This window comes from Chaetura pelagica, unplaced genomic scaffold, assembly GCF_000747805.2.
Source record: "Chaetura pelagica isolate M959 unplaced genomic scaffold, ChaPel_1.0 scaffold571, whole genome shotgun sequence".
NCBI lineage: Eukaryota > Metazoa > Chordata > Aves > Apodiformes > Apodidae > Chaetura > Chaetura pelagica.
The window spans coordinates 530,914-557,896 of NW_009952064.1; the positions used below are offsets into that span (position 1 = coordinate 530,914).

General features: G+C 45.4%; 1 protein-coding gene across 1 annotated transcript in view; it reads left to right on the forward strand.

Moving 5' to 3' along the window:
• Positions 1-8,953, forward strand: part of LPHN3 (latrophilin 3) — a 269,403-nt gene extending 260,450 nt beyond the window's left edge. Inside the window, exons 23-24 of the mRNA XM_010004508.1 lie at positions 2,521-2,649; positions 8,148-8,953. Of these exons, the coding sequence (XP_010002810.1) occupies positions 2,521-2,649; positions 8,148-8,953 (935 nt within the window). The remainder of the gene's footprint in view (positions 1-2,520; positions 2,650-8,147) is intronic.
• Positions 8,954-26,983: the final 18,030 nt, after the last annotated feature.

The window sequence follows — 26,983 nt, forward strand, 5'->3', positions numbered from 1 at the left end:
GCTGAACACAGGTGAGCAAAGGGTTAAGTCCTGATACACACCCCTCCTTCTTCTCTCTTGACATGCAGTGAGAGCATCCCCCATGCAGAACAGCTCAACCTCCCAGCCCTGGCAGGATGAGCTTGTTCCCACCTGCTAGGGATCACTAAACAAAATCAGACCAGGGATATATTGAGTGAGATGCCTTTCTGGCAGTTGCCTTTTAAAGATGCCTCAAGCTAAAGCATTCCAAACCATCCAGTGGGTATATTCTTCTCTGTATCAAATCTCCTAGGGACTGAGTTGGATATTGGGTTAAATCTCAAATGGAAGGATTATATCACTTCTGAATTTATGGCTGGCATTAACTCTGGACATTCCTGTTACCTGTATAAAAGTGAGTGCCTTTTTGAATCTTTTATGGCCTGGCTTGATTAAAAGTGGGACGAAACCAGAAACAATTCTAATGGACTTAGGACTTACAGTTGTATGAAACTAGTGCAAGAAGAAAAGTGGTTCCTACAGTCCCTCATCCCAGATACACATGAGATTGATGGAAAACACGTGACCAGAAAGAAAGAATTTACTCATTTACCTGTTAGTTGCATTCAAGGTTGCTTAGTTAAGCGTTCATATAATGTTTTCTTACAGGAGACAGCTTTGTTTCCTTATTTCCAAACACAGCAGCTCATCTTGCTTTCCATCAGCATAGCCAAAAATATCAGGTGAGAGAAAACAAGTCTTTATTTTCCAGCTGCATGTGTGGAGGAGCCTCCCTGGCATGCAGCCCCTGTGTAGCGCCGCCTTCGACTGTTGTCCCGTGCTCCAAAGACTGATTTAGAGATCCACTAATGCCATACGTCTGGGACTGGGAAGGGCTTAGGAGGCTGAGGCAGAGGCAGGAGAGTGGTCTGCTCTCCCCTCTACCTGCTGAGAAGTGGAGAAATTCCATCCTGGGAAACAGAGCCAGGGCAACCTATGAGCACCACAGGAGGCAGATCTGGAGGCCTCCACCTAGGCTTAGGTTCAGCCAGTTTTTGCTTGTTTTAAAAAATAATTAGTAGGTGTGGGTTTTCAGAGAGCTCATTGCTAAGGGCTTTTGTACCAGCCAGGGGCTCTTGGGGCTTGTATATCCTCAGCAACTCCATCCAAAAAAAAAAAAAAAAAAAAAGAAAGAAAGAAAATTAAACCAAAATAAATCGGGTAAGAGTTGCAAAAAAAGGCAGCATGCCCAGCACACCATGTGCCTCGCAGAGACTCACCATTCCATGGGGCCACCTCCACCCCTAGAAGAGGCAAATGTGGTCTTCATGCCCCAGCTGCTGATGGAGGTATCCTTGCAAGGGTTGCTGGGTTTGGGAATTGGCTTTTTGGTCACTTGTTTGTGTTGTGGTTATCAGATGTTGGTGATAGGCAGGTAACCCAAGCCTTCTGACAGCCCTGTCTTAGTAGCCCTGGAAGTAAAAATCATGATCTGTTATTGAGTATTTCTGCTCTAGGTCTTTACCAGTGACAGTGGGAATAGCCTTGAGGACATGATTTTGAGTCAGTTGTCTCTTTGGATCTCAGAGGAGATTTGGGGTTTTTTGATCCTGTAGGTCAGCTAAAACTGGGGGAAGGCTTTGTTTCATGGATTGATGCCTGCAATAGGAGTCAAGGTAGGTCTTGGCAGCTGCCTGCCAAGCCATGATGATCCTGAAAAGCACACATCCAGAGGCTGGCACTCAAGGGATAAACAACTGCTGGCTAAGTGCTTGGAAACTACAGCAAAGAGGTCCAGGAGTGAGGAAACAAGGTCTTTGCAGGACAAACAGCTTTGAAATGTGGGTCTGTGTGACCACACTCACTCCTGATAGAAACACCTGGTGGAGCTGTGGTGCTCTTGCCTTCAAGGGTAGATTTGGGTGGTTCTGGATGTGCTTGATGATAGTACCAGAGCAGGAGCTGCAGTGAAACTCGCTGTCTTAGACATGAGAAAACAGCTGTTCTCTGAGAAGTGTTGAGAGCCTTTGGAAAGGCTGTCTACTCCATCCTTTCTTTTTAATTCTGCTTTTTTTGATTTTAGCCATGTTGCAAAAGACAGATAAAAGAGATCCTAGCCCACAGTGGGAGATGAATGTGCTGTTTTCTGTTAGTCATATTATTTTTTTAAATTCATTTGGCACTTACCAGAGAGTTTTCCCCGCCCCCCCCACATTGTGTAGGCTGCCATCTTCCTTTCTTTCTTTGTAGCAAGCATGTGGGCATAGCCTTGCTTACACTCCAAGCGACTGGGAAACCACCATAAATGTAGCTTATCTGCTTTCTGATACATTTTCTTTTGCATTGGTTTGGATTTGTGCATTGTCAGTAACATCTGTTCTGCTTTAGCGGCGCAGTTTTCTGAGTCTAATTAGCTGGCTGCTTGTAATCAGGACTATTTCAAACTGTTGTCATTCTTAATGTTCTTTCCCCCTTTTTTTTAAAATACCACATTTGCCTGATTGACCTTTTTTTGTTTTTGTTTTTGTTTTTCTCTGTCTTTCTATCGGGCTGCTCCAGGAGCCATGGCTAATCATCTTATAACCAATGCTCTGCTTCGTCCTCATGGCACTAACAACCCTTATAATACATTGCTCGGGGAATCGGCGGTCTATAACAACCCTTCCGTCAGCATGTACAACACACAAGGTGTGCTGGAGTTTCTCTCTAATTTTTCTAGTGAGAATTCCATTTTCTGTGGCTTCTTTTGGCCCATTTCTTTCTTTCTTTTTCGCTTTTTTCTTCCTTTTTTTTTTTTTTTCCCTCTCCCCACGCACACACGCTTTTGTTTTTTTTGGAACTGGGCACAAAAAAAAACCCAACGATCCCCTCCTCTTCCTTTCATTTCAATGCATCTTTCCATTTTCCAGAGGCTTTTTCTCCATGAGCAATCACTTTAAGAGACCCTCATCAGTTCAACTCAAAGCATTCACGGTGGTTTTGATATTAATTTATTTATTTTTCTCCAGTATTCTGGCTTTTTGTATTGTTTTGGTCTTGTGTGTGTATTTTGTCAGACATCTCCATCCCTCTCGTTATTGTCAGCACATTTCCTTGTTAAACCATTCATTTCAGAAACAGGAACACCTTTGAAGGTAAGTGAAGCTAAAATGGCCTTTGCCAACCGAGCTGCTCTCATTTGAAATGGCTTAGAGAAATGTGGTGCATGGCACACCAGCTTTCCTAGGGAAAAAAGAAACGCAAAATAAAGCAAAACTGCCCCTGATTGCTAAGAAAAGTGACAGCTGAAGCAAGGAACATAGGGCAGCTCATAAGAGCAGAGTTTAGATATTCTAATACATGTTTTGCCATTTGCATGAATATGTTTTATATGTGCTATTAGAAAGGAAAAAAACCCAAACAAACCAAAAAACCCAACGACCAAACAAAACAAGACAAAAAGGCATAGGGAAATAAGAACCCTTTACATGTCCTCCTTTCAGCAACAGAAAAGAAATAGGTAGAGTCAGAGGTTTCCACTGTAGAAATCAGTCTCTTGTCACCTTTGTGTTTGTCTCTGCTCCAGCTGTGGGAAAGGACCATGTTTGTAAGCTGATGTCCTGATGCTTCCATAAGGGAGAGGCACAGGCTGGACCTGAGGAGGAGCTGGGGAGTGTCTGTCGGTGGCTCTGTCCCACTCTGCCACTTCCATGGGATCATTTCTCTGGTTTTGAGCTTGCAAGATTGCTGAATCATTACAGAGGAATGCTGCATTCAGGCACAAGTGTGTCAGCACTCTGTCAGCTTTCTGTTCCCAGTGAAGGTGCCCCTTTCCAGTAAAGGATCTCTAAGGAAAGGGAAATAGTGATAATGCAAGCAGGAAAACCCTGTATGGCAGCGTACTGTTTATGTTAGAAGTAGATGTTCAGCTGTATCACTATTTTCATTCAAAGCACAAGGAAAGCACACGTGTTTGACCTTTTTGCTCTTCATTTCTTTCCTAAACTGTTCTAACTTCATGAAATAAACTTTCTTCCACAGATGTTTTTTTTTTCCCTTTTTGAAGGGCTACGGTTAAACATGAAATGTTGTGAATTTTGAGAACTTCCATGTACCACAAATGTCAAAATGAGCTTTGATGTTCTGTATAGTTTCTTGCATGATAACACTGAAGTTTGGGGGATTTTTAAATCAAGTGGCAACAGGTAATTTTGGGTCACTTAAGAGAGGTCCTGATGTTCAGGTCTGGGTGCCTCAACTGAACCCAAGTGATTTGGGCAGAAATGTGACAAAAAGCTTTTACGTGCGTTTTAATGGTCTTGTGTTCTTCTAATTTTTAAGACTAGATTCTGATACAGTTACCTGGGCTAACAACATTTTGTTCCACAAAAATAGTGTAACTGATTTCTAAATGCTGTTCAGTGCAACACAGCCAGATGCATAACAGATACTCAACCAGGTTTCATCTGTGGGAGATGAAGAGGGTGGGACCACTAGTGATCCCATTTAAGCCCTTCAGAGACTTCAGAGGGAGCAGAAACCAACCCATTCTTTTCAGGAGGCTGGAAGTGAATTAATGACCAGAGAACCGATGTAGCTCTTGCTTTTCAAACTGGTTACTGTCCCTGGGCTATTACAAACTGAGTAATTGGAGATCCCACAGCAGAAATGAAGGTTAGCAAGACCAACCAGGCCTAGTGGCCTCAGCGTTTGTTTGGGGCTTAAGGATGCTGCACCACCAGGCATGCTAAAATGATGATGGTGCATTGTAAAAGTAGATGCTGTCACCATCTGTCAGCGTGCCTTGGCTGGATCACTGGGTGGTGAGGGCATTGCTAGCTAACATCATTCAACTAACTCATTTCACATCACTAAGACTATGATTTATTTATTTTTTTTTGCATCTTCATATAACACTTCTGGCCATTGACAGGGACAGGATGATGTAAGAAACGTGGGGCCTGATCTGGTTCACCCTTTCCTTTTCCCCTCTGCTGTTAAGTGTTTTAAAATGTCCTCTCTGCTGAAGCCAAAGCTGCCCCATGTGGTGGGGAATCACCAGGTTCCAGAGGCCTAAAAAAAACAATCCTTGGAAAAAGGCAGGGAATCAGAGCCTAAAAGGCCTTAGTCGCATTTCCTGGTGGTGGAAGCAATTTCTTGATGGGACACAGAGTGTAGAGGAAGGAGGATATGGTGGGTGAGGGGTCTGGCACCCCACAGCTGAGCACTCACCACCGTTGGCAGCTGATGGACCTCGGCTGCCTTGGTCTCTTGGGCACAGGAGTTTCTTGAAACGGCCTAAATGCTGTTGTGAGAGCTCATTTTAAGAGAAGGTGGCAACCTGATCAATGAGCTGTCGTCAAACCCCAACATGTCACAGACAATGGCAACATGGGTATCTGAGAGTTGTCACTGATTCATCACCTTCATCTCTGGCTCTTCTTCTTTTAAACCTTTCTTCTCAATAACTTCACTTAGCAACGCCATCATTCAAACTAGCTCTTACACTTTTTTTTTTTTTGCGAAGTCCATGTAGTTTGCCATGTGTTGGGTTAAAAAAAGAGCAGAGATTGTAAAACCCAAAGTTTATAAAATGGCAGCAGCCCCATGATGAGCAAAATCATACTCTTACAAAGCACTGTTGGACAGGATGGACAGCAAAACGTTTTTAGCAAGGAAATGGATTTTGATTTCAACTGCCAGGGGTTATTATAACTAACAGTAAGTAAAGCCATTCCTTTTAAGACTTTGGAAGTGATGTTGACAGTGCCTGTCTTTTCAAGCTTACTCTTACCAGCTGTAGACTTTTCTTCAATTTCCAGGCATTATTTCTTGATTTGTGTTGCATGCTGAACATTTTATAATGGCATTGGAAAACATTTTAAATGTGATGATTTTTTTTGAAAATAAAAAATGGAGCATATTGAATATTGCGCGTAAAATATTTTTTTTTCTGTCTAAAATGTCAATATTTTTAACCTGAAATAAACCATGTAACAAATTCATGTATTCTGGGCAGTGGAAATTATTTCCGTTAACTCTCTTTTTCTGCATATCATCAATTTGCTTTTGACTCATGTTTCTCCTACTGTCGCTGTAAGCTTACTTGTTGTTTTTTCTTTCCTTTTCTTCATGCTGTCGTTTAGAGCCCTACAGAGAGACAAGTATGGGAGTAAAGCTAAACATTGCATATCAAATGTAATTTTTTTTTAGTTCACTTTTATTGCATCACATATAGATGATGTAGTTAATAAAGGAAATTCATCTCACAGTTTTGGAATCAAAAGAATATGAATATACATGTGTATATATAAGTGTATGCGTGTGTGTGTATATATGTGCATGTATATATATATATGTGCGTGGACATATATATATATATAGATGAGATTAGATGATGCTTTCTTTTATTTCTTGTTTTTGTGACATTGTTTACCCAGCCTGGTTTCTCATCTAACTGTGCGTATGATTATTTTATTTTTTAAACTTCACATTTTAATTTGCGAGGTCATGGCATTTTTCTGTGGCCGGTTTCATTGCAGACCCCATTCTGTCCTCACCCGTGATGCCTCCATTTTATTTCCCTGGCTCTATGCATTGGCAGCAGAAGCACCATGCTCAGCACCTCAATGCATACCTTCCCCAACGTGCCCATCAGACAGACGCTGTTGTTCCCATCACCCATTACATACAGTCCTTCCCCCTAAAATGCTCACTTTTCATTTCTCCTCAGTCATGGCCACTCGATTGGAGACCTTCCACCGTGAAAATCAACGACTTTGCTCTATGTCTGTGATGGCTAGTTGATTTATTTTTTTGCACAGCTCCCTCATTTGTTGGGAAATTCAGGATACCAGCAGCACCCTCTAAGCTTTGTGGACCTAGAAGGTGACTGACACATTGGGGGCATTCACTCAAAAGCAAGAAGCAAGCCTGCAGTACCACTTTCCAGCCCTTGACATGCAGCCACTTACTCCATCACAGATATAGACCAAACCCTGTATTTTCAGGAAGTACCCATGCCATGTAACAAGCATGGCATGAGCAGCTCTTCATCTGAAACTGTCAGCTAACAGCTCCTCTAATCCACCACAGATTGCTGGGAATTGCTTGCCAGTTTTGGACAATGGCTGGAGCCCTTAGCTGAAAGGTCGACCTGATGTTCCATGCATCCCTACACCTGCACTCCTTCCAAGGAGGCCAGTAATTCCAAAAAAGAAAGCTTGGCAGCTTAAGTGCTGGGCTGGATTTTCTTCTCCCTTGCCCTCTTGTGCAGCACTGCTCTCAAAGTGCTTTCCTGCCACCTCCCATAGCCTGCTGGGAAAGAGCTGAGCTCCAGCCTTACATTGGTAGCGTTGAGACACCTACAGAGATGCAATAGGGAGTTAGCTGGGAGGCACCCCCAGTTCCTGTTCTTCCTCACAGCTTCCCCCAAGCCCACCATACCATGGAGGTGACAGTACTAGTCGTACCTTCCATTGAACCCTTGGCTTTTAACTTTGCAGGTGAAATGGGGGTATTTTTAAAGGCCTCAGAAGATGCCACAGCAGCTGCCTCCAACATCAGTTGCATTAGAAAATCCCCACCTGGCTGTTGTGGAGTAAATAATTTTGGCCGTGCCCTTGTTCCAGGAGAGGTAGGGCATTTAGCCTTCTTCCAAAAAAGCCTGGGCCAGGAAGCACTTGGTGCCTCGGCCTCAATAATCCCTGAATCCCACCATTCAGGCCTTATGCCTTTCTCATGGCAGCCTGCCCAGCAAAAGGGGACAGCTGATTTATTTTTTTCCCCTCCAGGAAGGATACACTCCCAAACAAAGTTTGGGTAATTATTAACCTGGGCTGCCAATGATTTTCCCTCACCTGGGTGGAATTGCCCCCTTCTTCCAAAGAGCCAGGAGCCAGGGCAAGTGGGACCAGCACAGGGTACCTATTTCTTAGCTCCCCTGGGAATACCTAGAGCAAAGCACAAGAGCCAGAGGAGGTACCAGCTGGGAGAGGCTGTTGCTCCCCACCAGCTGTTTCTCGTTTTTGGTGGGAAGATGCTAAGCTGGTTATAGCTGGAGCTGCACCCTCCTATTTTGGCCACGGTGCTGCCCTTGCTGCTGAGCCCCACCAGCCGTGGCAGCCTAGGAAGGGGGTTTGAGTGTGCACGTCCCGGGTGAGTGTCCTGTTTGTACAAGTCACCCTCTCTTGTGTAATGTTTTTCAGAGGGGCTTCTGAACAATGCCAGGGATACAAGTGTCACGGATACTCTACCACTGAATGGTAATCACGGCAACAGCTACAGCATCGCCAGCGGCGAGTACCTCAGCAACTGCGTGCAAATCCTTGACCGCGGGTACAACCACACCGAGAACGCCCTCGAGAAAAAGATCCTGAAGGAACTCACCTCCAACTACATCCCTTCCTACCTGAACAACCACGAGCGCTCCAGCGAGCAGAGCCGCAACCTGATGAACAAACTCGTCAACAACGTGGGCGGCGGGAGCGAGGACGACGCCATCGTGCTGGATGACGCCACCTCCTTCACCCAGGAGGAGAGCCTGGGCCTGGAGCTCATCCACGAGGAGTCGGATGCCCCGCTGCTGCCCTCCCGGGTGTACTCGGCAGATAACCACCAGCCCCACCTCTACAGCCGGCGGCGCATCCCGCAAGACAACAGCGAGAGCTTTTTCCCCTTGCTGACCAACGAGCACACGGACGACCTGCAGTCGCCCAACAGGGATTCTCTCTATACCAGCATGCCCGCGCTGGCTGGCATGCCCATGGCAGAGAGCGTCACCGCCAGCACCCAGACCGATCCCCCGGCGGCCAAAAGCGGCGCTGGCGACGCCGACGACGTGTACTACAAGAGCATGCCCAACCTTGGCTCCAGGAACCACGTCCATCAGCTACACACTTACTACCAGCTAGGTCGAGGCAGCAGCGATGGTTTTATAGTCCCGCCAAACAAAGAGGGAACCTCCCCGGACGGCAGCGCAAAAGGACCCGCTCACTTGGTCACTAGTCTATAGAAGATTTCAGCAAAAAAATTCAGCTAAAGGGACAAGGAAAAGCCCCACCCGTAATGCTCGGTTTACTGTTTTGAGTTAATCCAAACAGTGGTAATATTGTGTGTACTCCTAAATCTTCATGCTGTTTGAAAGGAAACTCTCGGGACTTTTTTTACTGGAATTTTTAGGCCAGCCCAGAGAGAACAGGAACTGCTGCCCCAACCCCCCCACACACCCCCACCCTTCCTCCCCTCATCCTCCTCCCCTCCAGACAGACTTCATTATGTTAATGAAAAGAGATAGATAACGGCACACTTTGTGGCCTTCTCATAAATAAAAGGCAAAAAAAAACTAGTAGCAATGACGCATCTAGATGGGAGCGCTGCACAAAAAAAAACAAAAACAAACTTAGCAAAACTCTTTCTTACCAATTCAGATCACGTCATGGGTTTTGGTCACTCACAACTTGGTTTCCCCACAGCACCCTTTGCTGCTGGAGCAAACGAAACAAAAGCGAATTTAATGAGATGGAAGGGAATCCTAGAATTCCGTGCTAAAGGCATATTTTACGTTTTGCTGTATTAACAGATGGAAAAAAAAAAAACAAACAAAAAACAAAAAAACTAATGGCAGAAAAAGAGAAGCAAACAATTTCTATGTAATGTACAGATACTAGCATTGCACATATAGTCTGCTTTCTGTTCCTCCAGAACTCGCGTCCCTGTTAATGTAGTGGAAAAAAAAAACAAACAAAAAAAAAAGAACTTTTTTCTGTTGTGCTGGTCTTGTAAGTTTGTCTACCAGTAGGAGCAAGGCTTTTCATAACTCCTCCCTTTTTTTCTTTTTCTTTTTGTTTTTTTCTTTTTATTTTTGTTTTGCCTCTTCCATCACCCTTCCCCTCTTCATTCCCTCCCCATCTCAGTTAAGAAAAAAAATAAATCTCACTGGGGGAATAAAAACAAACAACAAACAAAAAGAAAAAAAAATCACTTCCTAAGGACCATTTTTAGCAATGTCATCACCATTTCTTTTCAGCCAAGGTAGCCTTTTTATTTCCTCATTGTATGACTTTTCTTTTTTTTCAGCTGGCACATTGCAGGCAGACCTTTTGGCAGGCTAGAGAAGGGCAAACTTCCCCATTGCCAGTGCACAACTGATCGTGATGATCCAGGAGCTGAGAGGTGGTTGGGTTTTTTTCTTAGTAGTCGTCGTAGCGGGGCTTCCACAGGAAAACAGTCACAACCCTGGAGGAGTGAAGGGCCCTCGTGGTTCCCTCTGGTCGCTGGTTTAGGCACTTGTACTGCAGTGGTTAAGAAGAAAAACGATTGACACGTAGAGAACTAAAAAAGTACTTTGCAGTGATTTACAAAAAAAAATAAAATTAAAAAGTCTTCTGTTCGTTATTTTTCCTAACAGGAAGTTTATTTATTTGACAGGATTTTTTAAAGTAACATAAGTTTTCTGGAGGTAAATTAGCAGCACCGAGTATGAATTCTTCTTTTTATTATTCTTTTTCTTTTTCTTTTTTTTTTTTAATTTATGATCCATTTTGTACGGTCCCAACAGTGGAATGACCTCATTACTAATATTTGTTGTAAAAGTGAAGCTTGTTTGCCAACCAATAAACAACTGATCACAATTTAGAAGATACTGTATGTATGTACTGTACAATCAATCTTTTGTTGTTGTTGTTGTTCCTCTCTCCATCACTGTCTTTGTTACGAGTCTCCGCTCCTTCACGGCATGGGTGAACAGTGCCAAAGAAAGGAGGCCTAAGCTGAGCAATTTAAGCACAAAGGTTCTGCAGCTGTGGCTGACTAGGAACATCAGGCTAGTGGCACTTGTTTAGGGGTGAGAACAACGCTGGTTAACATTTATTGCAGGTGGTTCTAGGTCTGTTTTGTGCCTACTGTATAAACTAGCCGACGACACGCGGGTGATTTGAGTGGAGTGTTTCCTGTGTCGTATCCCTTTTCATCATTGTAATGATTTTTACAGGTTTTTTTTTCATTTTTTATTTTTATTTTTTATTTTATTTTGGTTCTTCTGAGATTAAAACCTGCTGGTAGCATGTCAAAGAGTAAAACAAGTCCCCGTTAGGCCTCCTCAGTCGTTGTTTGCTGTCTCTTTCTTTTCTTGCTCCGGGGATATGCAAAGCGCCATCGCCGCCCTCGGCCACACCACCCGTCCCATCTTGCCACTGCCAGTGGCTGGTGCTTTGCCCCTCTCCTCCAGTCTGCCCCTTCAAATCCGTTGGAAGCAATTAGGATTCTTTTTCAGAATATAGTTGGCCACAAAATTGACTAGAAAGGTTGACAGGGAAAATAACCACCTCTGGACACGCTCAGTACCAGTTTTTCGGCATGGGATTTTTCACAAAGCTCTCCCATGCCTTGGGTTTTGAGGTCTGATGCTGCCTCTATCCAAGCTGCCTCCTTCCAATCCCCACCAAGCTGGGTAAAAGCCAAAAAGATTTGGAGCAGGCAGGTGATGCCCATGTTAGACAAGGTGCTCACAGTGCTGGAGAATAAATACAGCAGTGGAGCAGCTCCGCGCCATCCCAGGGTGGTCCTTGCATGGAGTGATGCTGCTCGGTGCTGCTCAGCAGGGGGAGAGAACCAGGGAGTGGTGGTATTTCGTGGTATTCATGGCCTACAGAAGAGTCTCATTTGAGTCATCTTGAGTCCTTCCTGCAACCAGACACTGAGGTCAAAACATCTTGGGGAGGAAACTTGAATTCTAACCAAGCAGTGATCACAGTTCTGCCTCTTGCTGGGTCTAGGTTTCAGCAAAGGAGCATTTCCCATCAAAAGATTTGGAACCACTGGGAATCACTTGGCTTCACAGCAAAACATCCACTCACCAGCAGGGTCACACTCTTGTTCTTGATGCTGCCTCCCTGTTTCATTTTATTTTTCATGCCAGCAGTGATGAAGCTGGGCAGTGTGTGGTAGACCTCAGCATGAAGGCAAAGCAAGTGTTTCTGACCTACCTGGTCATACCAATCCAGGTAGCAGCCCAACAGAGGCTGCCGAGCCTTCAAATGCACAAGTACCTCTTCTTTTGGAGAAAATAAAAACTTTTACTGTATTAGACTAAAAAAAACCCAAACATAAATAAATAAATGAAGGTTTCCAGGGATATGGCGGGATTAAATGAATGTGCAGTATGAGATTCACCACAGCAAATACAGTAAGGATGAAAATGGGAAGCAGATGATCAATACAGCATTTGCCAGCGTGCCTGAAACTCTGCAAGAACAAACTGGTAGTGGATTTGCTATGGGATGATGGGATCTCAGTAAAAAATCTTGGACTTTCTTTACTCTGAATGCTCGTTCTTCCCCAGCCTTTCTGTGTATTTCAGATTTATCAGTGGATAGGCTGGTTTTCCCCTCTTTTCTAGCCCTTCTTACTTGAGCTTCTCTCCACCAGCCCATGCCTATTAGCAGTTTGATTGAAAAAAAAAAACCCTGCTGTTTTTTTCCAGGCTGACTATTTCCATCCCCAGGCTGTTCTGGCACCACAGGATTCATCTTTGCTGCTTCTTACATCGTTGGAAACAGCTGAATCACAAAACAAAAAGGAAACAGATATTATTCTATTAAGCCAAAAATGGTTTAAGAATGTAATTTAGTTTGGCTGGTGAGGGAGCAGAATGCAGATTATTTTTGTCATTTTTTTTCCCCCTTGAATACAGTCTTTTGTTGTGTCAGATTATGGACATTGTGAAGGTTTCTGCTTGTTGATAAGTAGCTCAGTAGATACAGTTCTTAGGTGACTGGCAATGTAGCGGTGTCCTCTGTGCAGACTGTAGCACAGGAAACTCAAGTCCATGTTAAGTCCTCAGTGCCTAAAATGTTTCTGGGGTAGGAGGGAGAGCTCTCAAACTTCTAAGGCATTTCTTGATGCTAAGCCAAGGCAGAGATGTGAGAAAACCAACAGCTTGATCAAGAGGTGATGGCGATTATGGTATTAAATCCATAGCTATGCTTGAGGCATATAACTTGGCAAGCTGAGTTGAAGGGGATCTGGAGGGATCTTCTTTTTTAGAGCTTTGATTAACAAAAAGAAATACAGACCAAAAAGATTTGCCTTATAGGGAGAAGATTAAAGCTTCATTTTTCAACTGCAGTAAGCATCCTGCTCTCAATGAAAACCAAACAGAATAGGGCCGAACAGGCAGTGCTTGGTCCAACTAAAATACCTGGTGCACCCTGATACACAGATCCCCCCCCTTTCTGAAACACAGGAACACCTCTGGAAGGCATGGGTTGCTGAGCATGTTTGGAGTGAGGATTGTCCATGTGGATCCCTTGCTTGAGGCATCTTTTCAGAAAGCCTTTCTTGCAGGCAGGAAGAGGTGGATGGAGAAGTGTGAGACTCTGTGCCTTGCGTTTTCCTGGAAATCATCTTGGGATGCTTTGCAAGTTGTCAATCCATATTTCACCCCCCTGCCCTTGGTCCTACTCTCCACAGGACTGGGCTATTTTTCCTGTGTAATCCCTTCACAGACAGCCAGCTGACACACTGCTTTACTGTGCAATTGCTGTGTTTTCTACTGCTTCAGGACACTTTGGCTCCAACAGGCAGTGCCTGCTCATTTTCTGCAAGAGCCACAAGAGACTGTAAAGATCTCCCTGAAACACATGAAGGAGAGGCACGAGGGGAAAGATAAGCTGAGAAAGCCTGTGTAGACTGGAGGGTTGCTGGGGATGTGGGGGTATTTGTCACAGCTTGGGAAGCACTGTGTAGACAATATTATTTATCATGGTGCTGCTCCTTTCTGCCTGCTGGTTGTGTTTAATTCCCTGAAATCTGTGGATGCAAAACCAATTTCTTCCCTCCTCCCTGCCCCCAGGTAATGAGCAGTGAGATACTTCAGAGGGCAGCAGGGAGAGGTGCTGTGCTCCTGGGGGGGTCCTTTTGTGTCTCTGTGTTTGTCCCTGTTGCCTGCATCCCTCCTGCCTCTGCTGTGGCCAGCTGGCCTCTTTCTCACACCCACCCACCCCCCCATATGCTTTTGGTTTATAAAGAATATAATACCCTGCAGACTTGCCTAGACAAGAGGGATAAAAAGATAGCTCATCTTATTAAAAAGCTATCTCAGAAAAGCCTAAGAGCATGGCTTGGTCATCTGTCACACCCTGATCTCCTCCTTGCATTTAGAAATGCAAGTATTTTTAGCTACCTGCTGCATTCAGCTAGGCTCTATGCAAATTTTATTTAATGAATATTTTAGAGTTTAAATAGTCTGTGATCATGAACATGATACCAAAGTCATGTCATTGTGGGCTCTCCAGGGACAGCCTGGAAGAAACCTTGCAGTGTAAAACTGAAACCAGATAAAATTGGGGATTAATGCTTGCAGAAAAGACAGTGGTCACATTAGTGGTGGCCTTAGCAAGGACATTGGCAGCAAGACCTGAAGGTGTACTCCTGGAGGGCAGCATCACCCCCCCTGTGCACTGAGAGTCATTTTGTTCAACACAGGGAGCTGGTGTAGGGCCAGTTCTGCTCTTCCAAGGCCTTTGGCAAGCCCTAGGGATGCATGGATCATGTACCAGACCATACACCACCCCAACTCGGGAGAGATGATCTGTTTAATGTTCAAATATCAAGACCAGCTAGGAGAGCTTGGAAATCTTCCTTTTTCCCATCAGAATTGCTTTTTACAGGTGCTTACTGTTTATTGTATTGGGTATGCCAAACAGATGGTGATAGTCTTCCCCAACAAAAAAATCATCCTGACTGTTTGCTGTCTTTTTTTATTTCTTTATTCTCCACGGCTTTTCTTATAGTTCTACTCCTTAAATGTGCTGTGCCCATGTAAAAACCCAAGCTAAAAAAATCTCAATAAATGAAAACAAATATTGGTACACAGAGCAGTTCTTACGTGCTGGAAGCAAATGCTTGATATTTTGACAGCATTGCTTAAAACCCCAAACAACAACTTAAAAGGCACAAACAAAGCTGCTGCACAACCTCCTCAGCTGGTGTGCATGGGAATACTTGTATGGATGACCTGGTATCTCTGACTGCCACTTATAATCCACTGCATCTTATGTTACAACTTTGGAAAGGTTATTTCTAGCAGCAGGATGCTTGATGGGTAAATTACAGCTATAATAAAACTGTTTTCAGCCTGTCTTCTCCCACTTCTCTCTGAGGCATCTCAGGCACGGTTTAATTTGGGTCCCTGTGGCAGGAAAGCTCGATGCAGGCATGAGCCCTGCAGCCTTTGCGTCCCACTGGCAGCAAAGGCTTCACCTTCCAGCAGGCATGAGCCTGCAGTAACATCCACTGGTAAATGATTTTGGGGGAATGAAAGCTGGAAACCAGCTGATCGACAAAAGAAGTGAAGGATTTCTGTGTGTGCAGCACCTCGCCTTGGGCACTCGCTCGTCGTTGCGCAAAGGCTGCCAGGCTGGTGGGGAAACGGACTTTGGGCAGGGGGAAAGCAAAGGAAGAGCCCCCAGTTTCTGGCAAGGCCTCATCCTTTTGGCTGAAATGTGCCAAAAGGAGATTCTCAGGTGCTTTCCCTAGGCTTCCAGAGGGAAATGTGGAGTCCTACAGGATTAGCCCTCCTGTGATGGATGGCCAATTTGAGGCAGGCTGAAGCCTTGCTGGGGCTGTCAGGTGCCTGCTCTGACCAGCCCCTGCTTTCCTCACCTTAGAAAAAAAAAAGGAAAAAGAGGAAAAAAAGGTTTTATGGTTTGCCAAGGACCTCACAAGTCCTTTTTTTTTTTTTTTTTTTTTTTTTTTTAAATTTTTGAGAGGGTCCCTACCTGATAAATAGATGAGCTGCTTTCAGTGCAAGCACCTCAGCTCTGCCCTTTGGTCAGAGCTCTGCCTCGTCCTTCTCCTTGCTTGCATTGCTACCATTTGGATAAAAGGCCTCATTGCTTAAGCTGCTGTTGATATCAGCCAGAAAGAGAGCTTCATATTAAATAGGTGGGACTTTTTGCTTTGGTTTTTTTGTTGTGTTGTTGTTGGTTTTTTTCCAAGATGCACTGTGCACCCAGGCATTTTTAGCTGCTAGGAGTTTGTGCTGCGATGCAAAGCAGCCTGCCAAGCTAGCAGCAGTGCACACAAAAGGGAAAAACTTATTTCTACTGCTTGGAAAAAAACAAAAAAAGCAAAAAAAAAAGAGAAATGAGCAACAAGGAAAGGATGAAAGTCTCTCCTCTCCAGAAAAACCTCAAAAGAACAGCCAAAATAGCCAAGCTGGGAGATGCCTGAAGAGTTGCCAGCCCTGGCCCCCCATGCCTTCCCTGTGGTATTTGCTGTGCAAGACAGATTTGCTGGCCCCAGGGTGGGGGGAGATGGGATTTAGGCTTACAAAATGGCTCCAGGACAACTCTTAATTCTTCCTTAGTGCATCTAGCCTATATTAACCTCTCACTGAGATACTGTTTTTGAAAAAGACTGTATGTGTTCACCCCAAATTGCACGTGGCTGCCTCTTCCCAACCTGAGTGTGTAAAAGGAGGTGCTTTCCTCCCCGGGGCTGCAGTGATTATAGAGGCAGCTGTAAAGCAGAGCACTCAGGATGTGAAGTGCCCTTCAGATAATGTCTGATAGCAAAACAAATCTGTTTACTCTGCAGTCATTTATACTAATTATTATTAAGGGGTGGAGTGGACGACAAAAAAATGCAGTTTGCTCCAAGGAGCCCTGTTGGGCTGGTACAAGCTGGTGGCTGCAGCTCAGCTCTGGACTCTCCTTTCTTGACCTGAGCTAAACCCAGAGGAGCAAAGAGACACTTTAGCATCACCTTTCATCCAGAGAGCAGTGGACAGAACTAGCCAATGCAGCTGGTCCTCATGCCATTTAACAAATACCTGACTCAGGTGGAGACTAAGCCAGGCAAACGGGTACCACCAGCTTCAGCAGAAAGGGTGGGAGGAGGTTCCTGATGGGATGCTGACCCATAAATACATTCACCTGCTCTGAGCAAGATGTTTCTTTCAAGGCAAGCCTATGCTTTGTTTGAGGGTGGAAAGGGACTTTCAAATAGCTGGTGGCTGCTGCAGTGTCCTGCTTTGGGGCTTTACCTGCTATCCCCTTGTTTTCCACAGAAAGCGGAAGGACGCCCAAGCAGGAGCCAGTCTTCAGGCGAGTCACCATGGAAGACAGTGTCATCTAGTGCCTGGGACACCTGATGAGCCTGCCCTGGTGAGCCCAAGCTGCTGCTCCTCCTCACCTCCTCTGTACCTCGATTTACACGTCCCTCACTTGGGATTGCACAACAGGAGAGGCTGGAGAAACTAGCCTTGACCAAAACCTTCAGCAAACCTTCGTGTCCCCAAGGAGGAAGGAGCTGGGCTGAGGTTCCCACTGCCCTGCTCGTGGCACCACCCTGGGAAGTGCCCCTGCTGCTTGGTCAGTCACTTTTTTTTTTTTTTTTTTTCTCTCTGTTTTTTTTTAAGATAAACGAAACAGGCAAAAAAAATGTCTTTTGTAATAAGAAGTGAGTTTTGTCTGCACCAAACGTTGGCTTTGCAACTTGAAAACACTTCGAGACGGCCGAGTGTGCTCCAGGCCCCCATCCTGAGACCCTCTCTGTGCTTTCAAACTGGGCTGTACAAGGGACACCCAGCCAAATCCTGGCGCCTGTTGCAAATACAGACCTGGCTGTGTGGAGAGGTCCTGAGGGAAGAAGAAAAGGCACAAAGAAATCGTCCTTATGCCAGAAGAAGTTGAACTTGCCAGCAGGACGCTGCGGAGTGAGGCTGCCGCTTGTAAATAGGGACCAGCTCACATATCCAGCAGCAGCCCCACTTGGCAAAAGGGGGTGGGGGGTGCCTGGAAAGCTGCTCAGATTTTATTGTCTTGTGTAAATATAGGTATTTTGTGGGGGGGAGGGGAAAAAAAATGAGCCTTAGTATCTTGAAGATAGCGTTTTGCAATCAGCTCAGCTGGAGATGGATATCCAGGAACCCGTGGTGTCTGCCCAGTGGGGCCAAGCTCTGCTGCCACAAGGGGGACAGGAGGCACCTGAAGGACAATGGACACAACTCACAGAGGACTTGGCAGACCTTTCTCCTTTGTTCCTGTAAACAGGGTGGACTCACTGGGCCCATGGTCTCTGCTGGTGTAAATACTCAGCCGTGGCCCACAGAAGACTTGGGCTGCTTGGGGAAGGTATGTGGGGGAGTGGGGAGGGGCAGAAGTCACCATAGGGATGCAAACCTCATCAGTGTGGTTCCCCTGAGGCTTTTAGCATCAATTAAATAAATAAAGGAGGGGTGTGGAGGGTGGGAAAGAAATCCTGAAGGCTTGTTAATGGTCTTGAGCCAACTGTTTGGCTGGAAAAATGGAGGCATTCATCAATGTCTGTGTCAGCCAGCACTTTTATGTGCAGTTCTCCACACGTGTGTGCAAGACTATGTGCTGCCGGGGGGGCTGCCAGTCAGTGCAGGGCCCCGTCTCTGTGTAGCTGTGTCTGTGAAAGAAGAGAAGATATGGAAGTGTATGTTGTGGTCACCTTTATACGCCCTAAACACCTTTGAGAAGTCATCAGAGCTGCTGCCTGGTCCACCTTTGTTAGCACGGGTGCAGAGTAGCGTCCGTGTCTCCCCAGGGAGCAAAGCAGCAGGCCTGGGGAGCAGGGTTAGCTGAGCAAAAGCTGCTAAATCTCTGCTCCACGTTGAGTTGTCATCTGCTGTCCCCTGTGGTGACACAGCAGTGGCCAGCTGCCAAGGCTCCCAGCAGAGCAGGGCTGTGCTGGGGCACGGGTGTTTGCAGGACGAGGGCTGCTGCAGTGTGGTAGCGGATGGGAGCAGGAGAGGAGCTTTGGGGTTTTCCCCTTCATCCTTCTCAACTCAAAGCTTACTTATGCCTTATTTACCCCTGGTCCATGTAGATTCATGCAGCTGAGGGAAACTGGGGGGGGAGAAACAAAACTAAACAAAAAAAAAACCAACGGGTATTAGAAATAGAAATGAGAAAAAAGAATAATTTGACAATGACCCAGAGTAACTTTGTCTAGATGTAAAAGGTGGAAGTGTTCCCTCCCTGCTACAAAGCCAGATAGAGTAAACCAATTATTATGTTTAGCATCATATTGGGAGCAAAGCTTCTCTACCTTTGCAAGAAAAGGGCAGGGAGCAAGCAACAGACATGGGAAGCTGTCTCAAAGCACTGAGGGGTTTGGGCATCACTTGCAGCAGTTCAAGGTGAGCTGCAGGGATGGTCTTTTCCTCTTAGTTACTTGAATAGCTCCTCTGTCATCCAGCTCTGTGGGGCTGCTGTTACTATGAACTCCTAACCACTGCCAGTGCCAGGAGATTGATTTATTTATCAAACCAGAGACACCATGGTTTCATGTGCCACATGTGGATGTCTCTTCCTTTGTCCACTTCTCCAACCTTGCATGATATCCCCAGGAGAGGTGGCCATCATCCTGGGGAGACTCAGGTTTCCTCCCCCAGGAAGGCTGTCAGCCTTTTTATTTTTGCAATGCTGAAAAATAAGGAAAAATATGACCCACCCACCCCATCTTGGTGCCAGAAATGTTCTGAAAATCAAACAGTACGGTAAGCAAAACAAATGCCTCCAAAAAGTTTGAAAGCTTGTGATCTTTCCCATGACATGAGGGGACCATCCTCATGGTTTCTAGAGCCCTGAAGGGCAGGGCTAAATCCTGAGTCTGGGGCTCCCTGGTCCTGGTTAGCTCTGGGGTGCTACTTGGGATGAAAGAGGGGGAGGCTGCTATTTCAGGAAAGCAGAAATTCCCTGTTTTTTCACTAGAATGCAGGTGAGCACCCTGGGTTGGGTGTTGTGTTGGGTTTTTTCATTAGAGCCCTCACTATTACTTTCTCTACCCAGACAATCCCATCATCCTGCACCTTAAGCCCTCGTCATTATGTCTAGAAGAGTTATTCTTGGAGGAATTTATGACAGCCTTCAATGTCTCTCTCTCTCTCCTACCCCAAAGAGGCTGACACCCAATAACTAATGGTGATGGTTGTAAAACTGAGCCAGGCTGACCCCAGCTCCTAATAAAAATGATGAATCCCTTCTGCTGCCTCTGAATCGATGGTGCACAGGTTAAAATGGAGGTGATCTGATGAGGAGGGGGAGGCAGAATCTCACTGAAGAGCATGTCCAGGGGGTGCTGTTACCAAACCTGGGTGACCCAGGGCAGAGTTTTGATTTAACCCAGCCCCGACTCAATAGTAAGTGACATTTCACCTCATTTCCATACCTTAACTGGACTTCCTTACTCCTCAGGCATGAAATGAATCTGAATACATTGTAATTACTGTACCCCTGATGATGAACTGGTATGAAAAGCTATCACAGAGAGCATTAATAAAATGTACATGATGACAAAGAACTCAGCATTGTTTGAAATCAGTAACGCACCAGATTTTCCTCATCCAAGCCTGCCCTTGAGTTTTTCTATTAAAATCACTTATTCAAACAACCTGTGGAGCTGTGTTCAGTTGTGTGTTGTAGGTCTCCATCCCAGCTGGAGGTACCACATTGAGGACTTGTCAATCTGTTGCATCTTTCAGGCATTGATTTTAGTGACATTTATGTAATGCTGGTGTGACTAAAATGAACTGATTGATTTATGCGTATAGATTAGTTTGCCTAAGAGTCTGAGCCTAGGTAGCTTTATCATGCCCTGGAATGCCAGAATTCATCACTGTGTTATTTACGAGAGACTGAACTGGCTGCATCTCAATAACTGAAGAGATCTTCACTGTTTTATTTATGTATAAATGTTTACTTAATCAGCCACCAATTTTGCTTAGCAGAATTTGTTAGCAAACGGAAATTGTAAATGATAACATGGTTTCTATTTTAAAATTTATAGGCTTTCATCTATAGCACAACCCAAGATTTCCAAAGTGTCTTTGTCTACTGGCAATCAACAAGCTCTCTTGTATGTGCTTTCTGGTAATTGCAATTAGCTGCTGCAATGTTTCACATAAAAAAATAATACAACCCTAATACAGGAGATGTGACTGGTAGTGTATCCAAGTCAACATCAACATCCTGATACTTAGAAACATTGCTGCAAGTTGAAGAAACCAACAAGGAGCCACTGGCCAGGCCAAAGGCAGGAGGATGCCGCCAGCTGATGTCTAGGGACCATGTAACACCCATCTGCCAAGCCTGACCCATGAATATGCCACTATCATGTGTTTTGCTGCCTTCTTTATGAGAAAAATCCCAATTCCAGATGAAATTCAGTGAGGTGAAGCTGCATCTCGATGGCATGGGCTGTGTCCTCTGCAACAGCTCGAGGAAAACCTGGTCAGAGGGGATGAGGAAAGCAGCTGCTCACTGTGCATTGCAGACGGGAAAGTAGCTGGGCTACAAGGTGGGTTTCAGGGACTAACACTCCAAGAGGGCTTAATGCCAGGCTTTCAATCAGTGGCACAGGTTTGCTGTTTCTCCCAGGGACCAAGGAGTAAAGAGACTAAAAGGATTTATTAAATGAAAGAGGAAACTTTCCTTTTAGGAGCCATTTAGAAATATTTTTAGCGTAGAGGCACATACGAAGTGACACGTTAGAGGCATATAAAATAATAAGTGGTGTCCTGAGAAGCTAAACTGAGTGCTGCAGTTCACTGTAGGTAACACAGCAAGTGGTGCTACATGAGGAAACGAAGAAGTCTGAAATGTTGTTAAACACGATGCTTCATTACCCAGCATGGGATTAACCTATGGAATCCCTGACCTAAGACACCAGTACCTTGATGTACCATGAGCTTCAGTAAGATATTGTACCTTTTTACAGTCTGAAGACAGAAAAAATAAAAATGCCTGGCATCTAAAGGTCTTGTTGCAGGGTCAGAAATAATTACTAGCTCCCTGAGGAACCAAAGAAACACCCCTGCTGGGTCCTCAGCCACACTTCACACTGCTGGGATTTTTTTTTTTAACCTTCTTTGTTTTGTTTTTTTTAGGTAAGAAATGACAATAGAATGCCTGGGAAATCACTTACCAGCTACCCCTTACATACACCTTAGCTGCATGTTAGCACCCTGGGCTCCCAAGAGAGGGATGCTGGGGTGTACATGTGCCTGGTGACCATTGAACTGATGACTGCAGAGCTGCTAAGAGTCAGCTCTCAGCACGTGGGTAACATTGCTGAAGCTTTATTCCCATGGCCAGTGCATGGCTTGTAAAAGCAAACCCTACGTCTCTCCCGTGAGCAAACCAAGAGGGGCCACAGCTATTCTGACTTGAATCCAATTTGTGCTCCAGCTGGTTAATATTTACAGCCAATTGCAAATTCATACTTTCAAAGGAAGAGATTTATGGGTTGGTTTGTGGGGTTTTTTTTTTGTTTGATATGAGACTTCTTAGGTAGAGGTGTGGGGCCAGATCATGCTGCCTTGGTCAGTGGTGTGGAAATGTGGTGTGGGCAGCTGAGCCTCAGCAACCTCATTTCACCCAGGACTAGCACTTGTCCTTTCTTGGGGCACAGAACTACCCTGCTAGGCTCTTTTGTTGGACAGTCTTTGATTGCAAAGGACCCCAAATGGGGTTTCGTGGGTTTGGTTTTGTTTTTTTACACAGTGACACAAATTAAAAAAAAAAAAAAAAACCAACAAAAAACATCAGCACAAACTAAAAAGTCAGTGATGCTTTATGAGCTATTTATGTAAGAGGCAGCTCACAGATGAACCAATTTTGTGGCTTTCAGGCTTTAGAACAGATGTTTAAACCCACCATCCTCAAGTATGCAGTTGGCTGATTTTGACCTGAGGCCACAGTGATGCACCAAACCACATCCCTGGAGCTGAGAGGCTTTAACCCCTCTGAGGAGGGCTGTGGCTGTTGGGTTAGACATTCCTTTGGGATGCTCTTAGCCAGGCTCCCACCATTTTTCTTCTCATGTAGTTTCTGTTTCTTAACTGTGACTTCCATAATCTATAGGGTTGTTCATCATGTATTTAGGGCAATTAAGAGATGTGCCTGACAAGGCTTAAAAAGAAAAGTAACATGTGTCTTGTATGAAGGTTAAGAGCTGCTTTAATCAACTTTGTGCCCACCTGGGTGTTAACTCCAGTCCCTAGTCAGAGGGGCAGCAGTATCTGTAGGTGTTGCCTGCAGTCCCCTTAGCAAGCCCAGGGGATGCTGATGATAGAGTCCTCTTTGCAGTCCAAAGTGATGAAGCTGATGGTGCTCACAGCAAGTTTATCACTTCTTTATAACCTCTAAGAAGGTGCTTCAAGGCCAACTGAAGTTTTTGAGGAACGAGGAACCTGCTAGACCCCTTGGTAAGCCTCCCCACATGCTAGCTGTTGCTGCTGATCTGCAGGTACTGCAGTTTGCCTTGTGTCTCAGCAGATAAGATTTTACTCCTGTCTTATGCCCTGTTTATCCTTGCTAATATCTCTCCTAGATCTTTTTTTGGATAACACCTGCTGTGTAGGAAGGTATAAAATTTTAGCAAAGGCTGAAAATTTGTCATGGTAATGTCACCAAAACAGTCTCAACTAAAAGGGGTTGCTGCAGGAATCTGATTTTTGTATTTTTTCTCCCAAGATTCCCTCCATGTATATGAGCTTTTAGTTAGTCATGTTTCAAAATGAAGGCATGTCTTGGTTTTTTTAAGCTGCAAAGCTAAAACTGAAGCTGTTAAGTGTGTGCCTCCTTCTGCCTGGATGCACTTGCTGGCATCTGCTGCTGTGGGAAGCTGAAGTCACTGGTGGTGAGGCTAAATTCAACCTCTCCAGTGTATGTGTTGAGGGGTATACATTGACATGTGCAAGGAGGCATGTGGGGTAAGAGTTGCTGATCCTCATGCTGACACACTCCGCTTAGACCTTTGCTGTCCAGGGGGTGTAGTAGCTGCATGAAAAAGGTCTTAGAAAACCTAGTTTTCCTTGTAAGATCCCTTACCCTTACCTGTATTTTTTTAGCATGGAGTCACAGGGGTTAAAAGCTCCAGAGTGCACTCTGAGGAGCAGTGGCTGCCCGATGCTCTGTACCTATGCTGAATATTAAGCAGCTTCCTAAGTACAATGAAGCTGTTATGGCTGCACAGCTTCACCATGTGCTGTCTGCACAGGCATCCAGCAAAGAAATCAAAGGCATGATGTCACCAGTATTTCTTATCTAAAATTAAATATCTCTCTTAAGTCCCCAGACACGCAGGGACTTTGTATTAGAAACATATACTGAGAGTTCAAGTTCTGAGTCATCTCGTATATATTTCACTCAAGCCAAGGGAATAGCAGAGAGGGGAGACATGCAAAAGAGCAATACCCTATCTAGCAAGACGAGGGAGGGAAAACTGTTCAGGGAAAATACCAGTGGGTTCACGAGCAAGAAATGCTGGCAGTGCAAGTGGGGCTCTGACGTTCTGTGCCTTTGCAGTGAAGCCGCGATTTGCTGTGGAAAGCCCAGCAGAGAAAAAATAGGTCACCTCGTGCTCATGAACAGTGGAGACAGAGCAAGAGGCATTTAAAACAAGCCCATTCAGAGGGAAAGCAAAATAATGATTTATTCCGAAGTTGTAAAGCGTTTGTCGTCATGATGAGCTTTTCAAGAGCAAGACTCGGCGCCGGGCAGGGTTAAGCCAAGCTGTGGCCAGGCCAAGGGCTTCGTTGCTGCTGCAGCTTCTGCTGCAGTGCTGGCTGGTGCTCTGCCCTTTGCCAGCAGGTGCCACAAGAGTTTTGCTGGGGTCGTCGGGGGCTGAAAGAGATGGCATGATGCTGGAACTTACTTGTCCCCATCTGCGCCAAGGGGTAACTTGTCTCAGGCTCTGTGTCACCTGACTGGGACATCAGGCACAGTGAAGGTCTCTGGATCCAGAGGAGAGCTGCTCTAAGGAGGGGATATCTGGGTGGTCAAGGAGGGTTTTTAAGATCCCTCTCCCTTTTGTCTCTTTAGTGTCCCTTTGCTGGCTGCTATATAGCCTCCAGCTCCATGTTGGCTCAGCCTGACCTCATGCAGCGCTGCACATTTGCTTCCCACATGGGCAAGTTCATGTGTTGTGGGCACATCCAAGCTCCTGAACAGCTTTCTCTGAGGGAGGTAGAGATGTTCCCTGGTTTTCTTCTCCTAAGCTTTCCCGCATTTCAGTGCAGGGAGGAGCTGTGCACTGGCTTTCCCTGGGATCAGGTGATGCTGCCTGTACGGGAAGGCACGGGGCGGGAGGCAGCACAGGAACATCTCTGGAGCCGCAGGGGACAAAATCCCTGCCTTAGGCTCTTCTCCAACTCTTACTGGACTATAGCCCAGGCCTGAGGCCCAACAGATGTACTGTCAGGTATGAAGTATTGACCCAAGATTTGTGCTGGCTCTGTAATGAGTACTTTTTCCCTTCGCTAATGCACAGTTGTTGTGTTGCATAAAAATCATGATCACACGTTGTGAAATCTAATTACATTATTGCACACTGTGTATACACTCTAATGAAGTCAGTGGATGCAACAACACTACCAGCAATACACCATTCCACCAAATGTACTATTGCTGTCAATTTTACTTCCCTTATTTTCTTGATTTACCCTGAAGAACCAGGCTTTCAGTTCACTGGCTTTGGCAGGTGGTTGGAGAGCCCTTACAAGGGTCACAGAATCCCACAGCTCCTACCACAGTTGAGAGCACATGATGGGGAGGCACTACCATGCCCTCCCATCTGATACCCAGTGTTGAGACATGTCCCCCCTGAGGGCTGCCAATTCTGTCCTGAGATGGGTTCAAAACCAGCTGCGTTCAATTGCCCTTTGAAGTGCCCCTTATCTCTACTGATTGTAGGTCCTTGGGCACCTGTGCTCTTAGGTGTTTGAAACCAGAGCAGCTCAAATGCCTCCACCCCTTCTGCATTGTGGTGTGGGAGAGAATAGGTGGTCCTTAAGCTTACTTTACAGGTATTTATTTCCATGTGACAATGTAAATTTGAGCACTAGAGCCTACAAAATGGGACTCAGCTGAGGACACATGGTAACTTCCCAATTAGACCAAAGAGGAAAACAAGTGAAAAACAGGAGGAAAAGCAGCAGAACTGACCTCTGATGTTTCCAGGTGAGAGGGGTTTAGCTCTCAAAAAGTAAGTTGATTTTTCTGCTTCCCTGCCACTAACTTTGCATTGTAAAGCTTATTTATGGAGAAATACAAGCTACTGGTGCTGACCTGCTGGTCTCTTGCTGTCCTTGCAGGCTGCCACACAAATGCAATACAAACTGTGTTTAGTAGAGGAAGTGATGAAGAGGGGCCCCTTAAACATCTCACTATCTTTGAGGGGATAGGTGCAGAACTACCAGCCATGGCAATGCTATTTGCAATGTGCCCTGAATCCATCAGCTGAAGAACTCGCACTGGGAGCCAAGGACAAACAGTTGTAAGGTTTGTTATGATCTTCTGAAGATCTCTTCTTTTCAAGTGTGGCAAATGAGCCCAGGGCTCAGCCCATGGAGAAAATAGAAATGAAAAGGGAAAGTGTTAAACCGCGGACTGAGAAAAGAACACTTCCCTTTCCTAGACCATTCAGACACTGGAAGAGGCTTTCCTGCTGTCTCCATCACAACCTCTTCAGAAGGAAAGGGCCTGCAGTGTTTCAATATGTCTTTATTTCTAAACAAAATGGGATGCTAAAAGTAAGCCCCTGAACAGCGTTTATAGAAGAAGACCTGGTACTGCTTGAGTCTCCTGAAATGCCCATTTTCTGAGCCAAAGGTTGTCTGAGGTCCTGCTGCCAGAAGCCAAGCATAGTCACCTCCCCTAACGTGCCAAGGCAGCTCCATGTCAGGTTGGTCCCTGGCATGGGGTGGGCACAGTTTTGGCTTTTTCACAGTGTGGATCTTATTTTACACTGGGTAGTCCAGCATGCTCCTGGAACCGGCCTCCATAGGATCACTTCTCTCCTAGTCCAGTGTCCAAAGCCTCAAATGCATCATGCCAAGTCCCAGCTGCCACGCTGTCCCTCCCCCTGCCACATCTATCCACATTTACCACTGAAGCATCTTGTAGAATGACAGTGATTCATCCAGCCTCCTCACAGCCTGCCTGGAAGTGGCCCACGTGTTAGCTTTGGCCTGTCTTCTTCCAAGAAAATCTTCTTGGAGGCATGTATC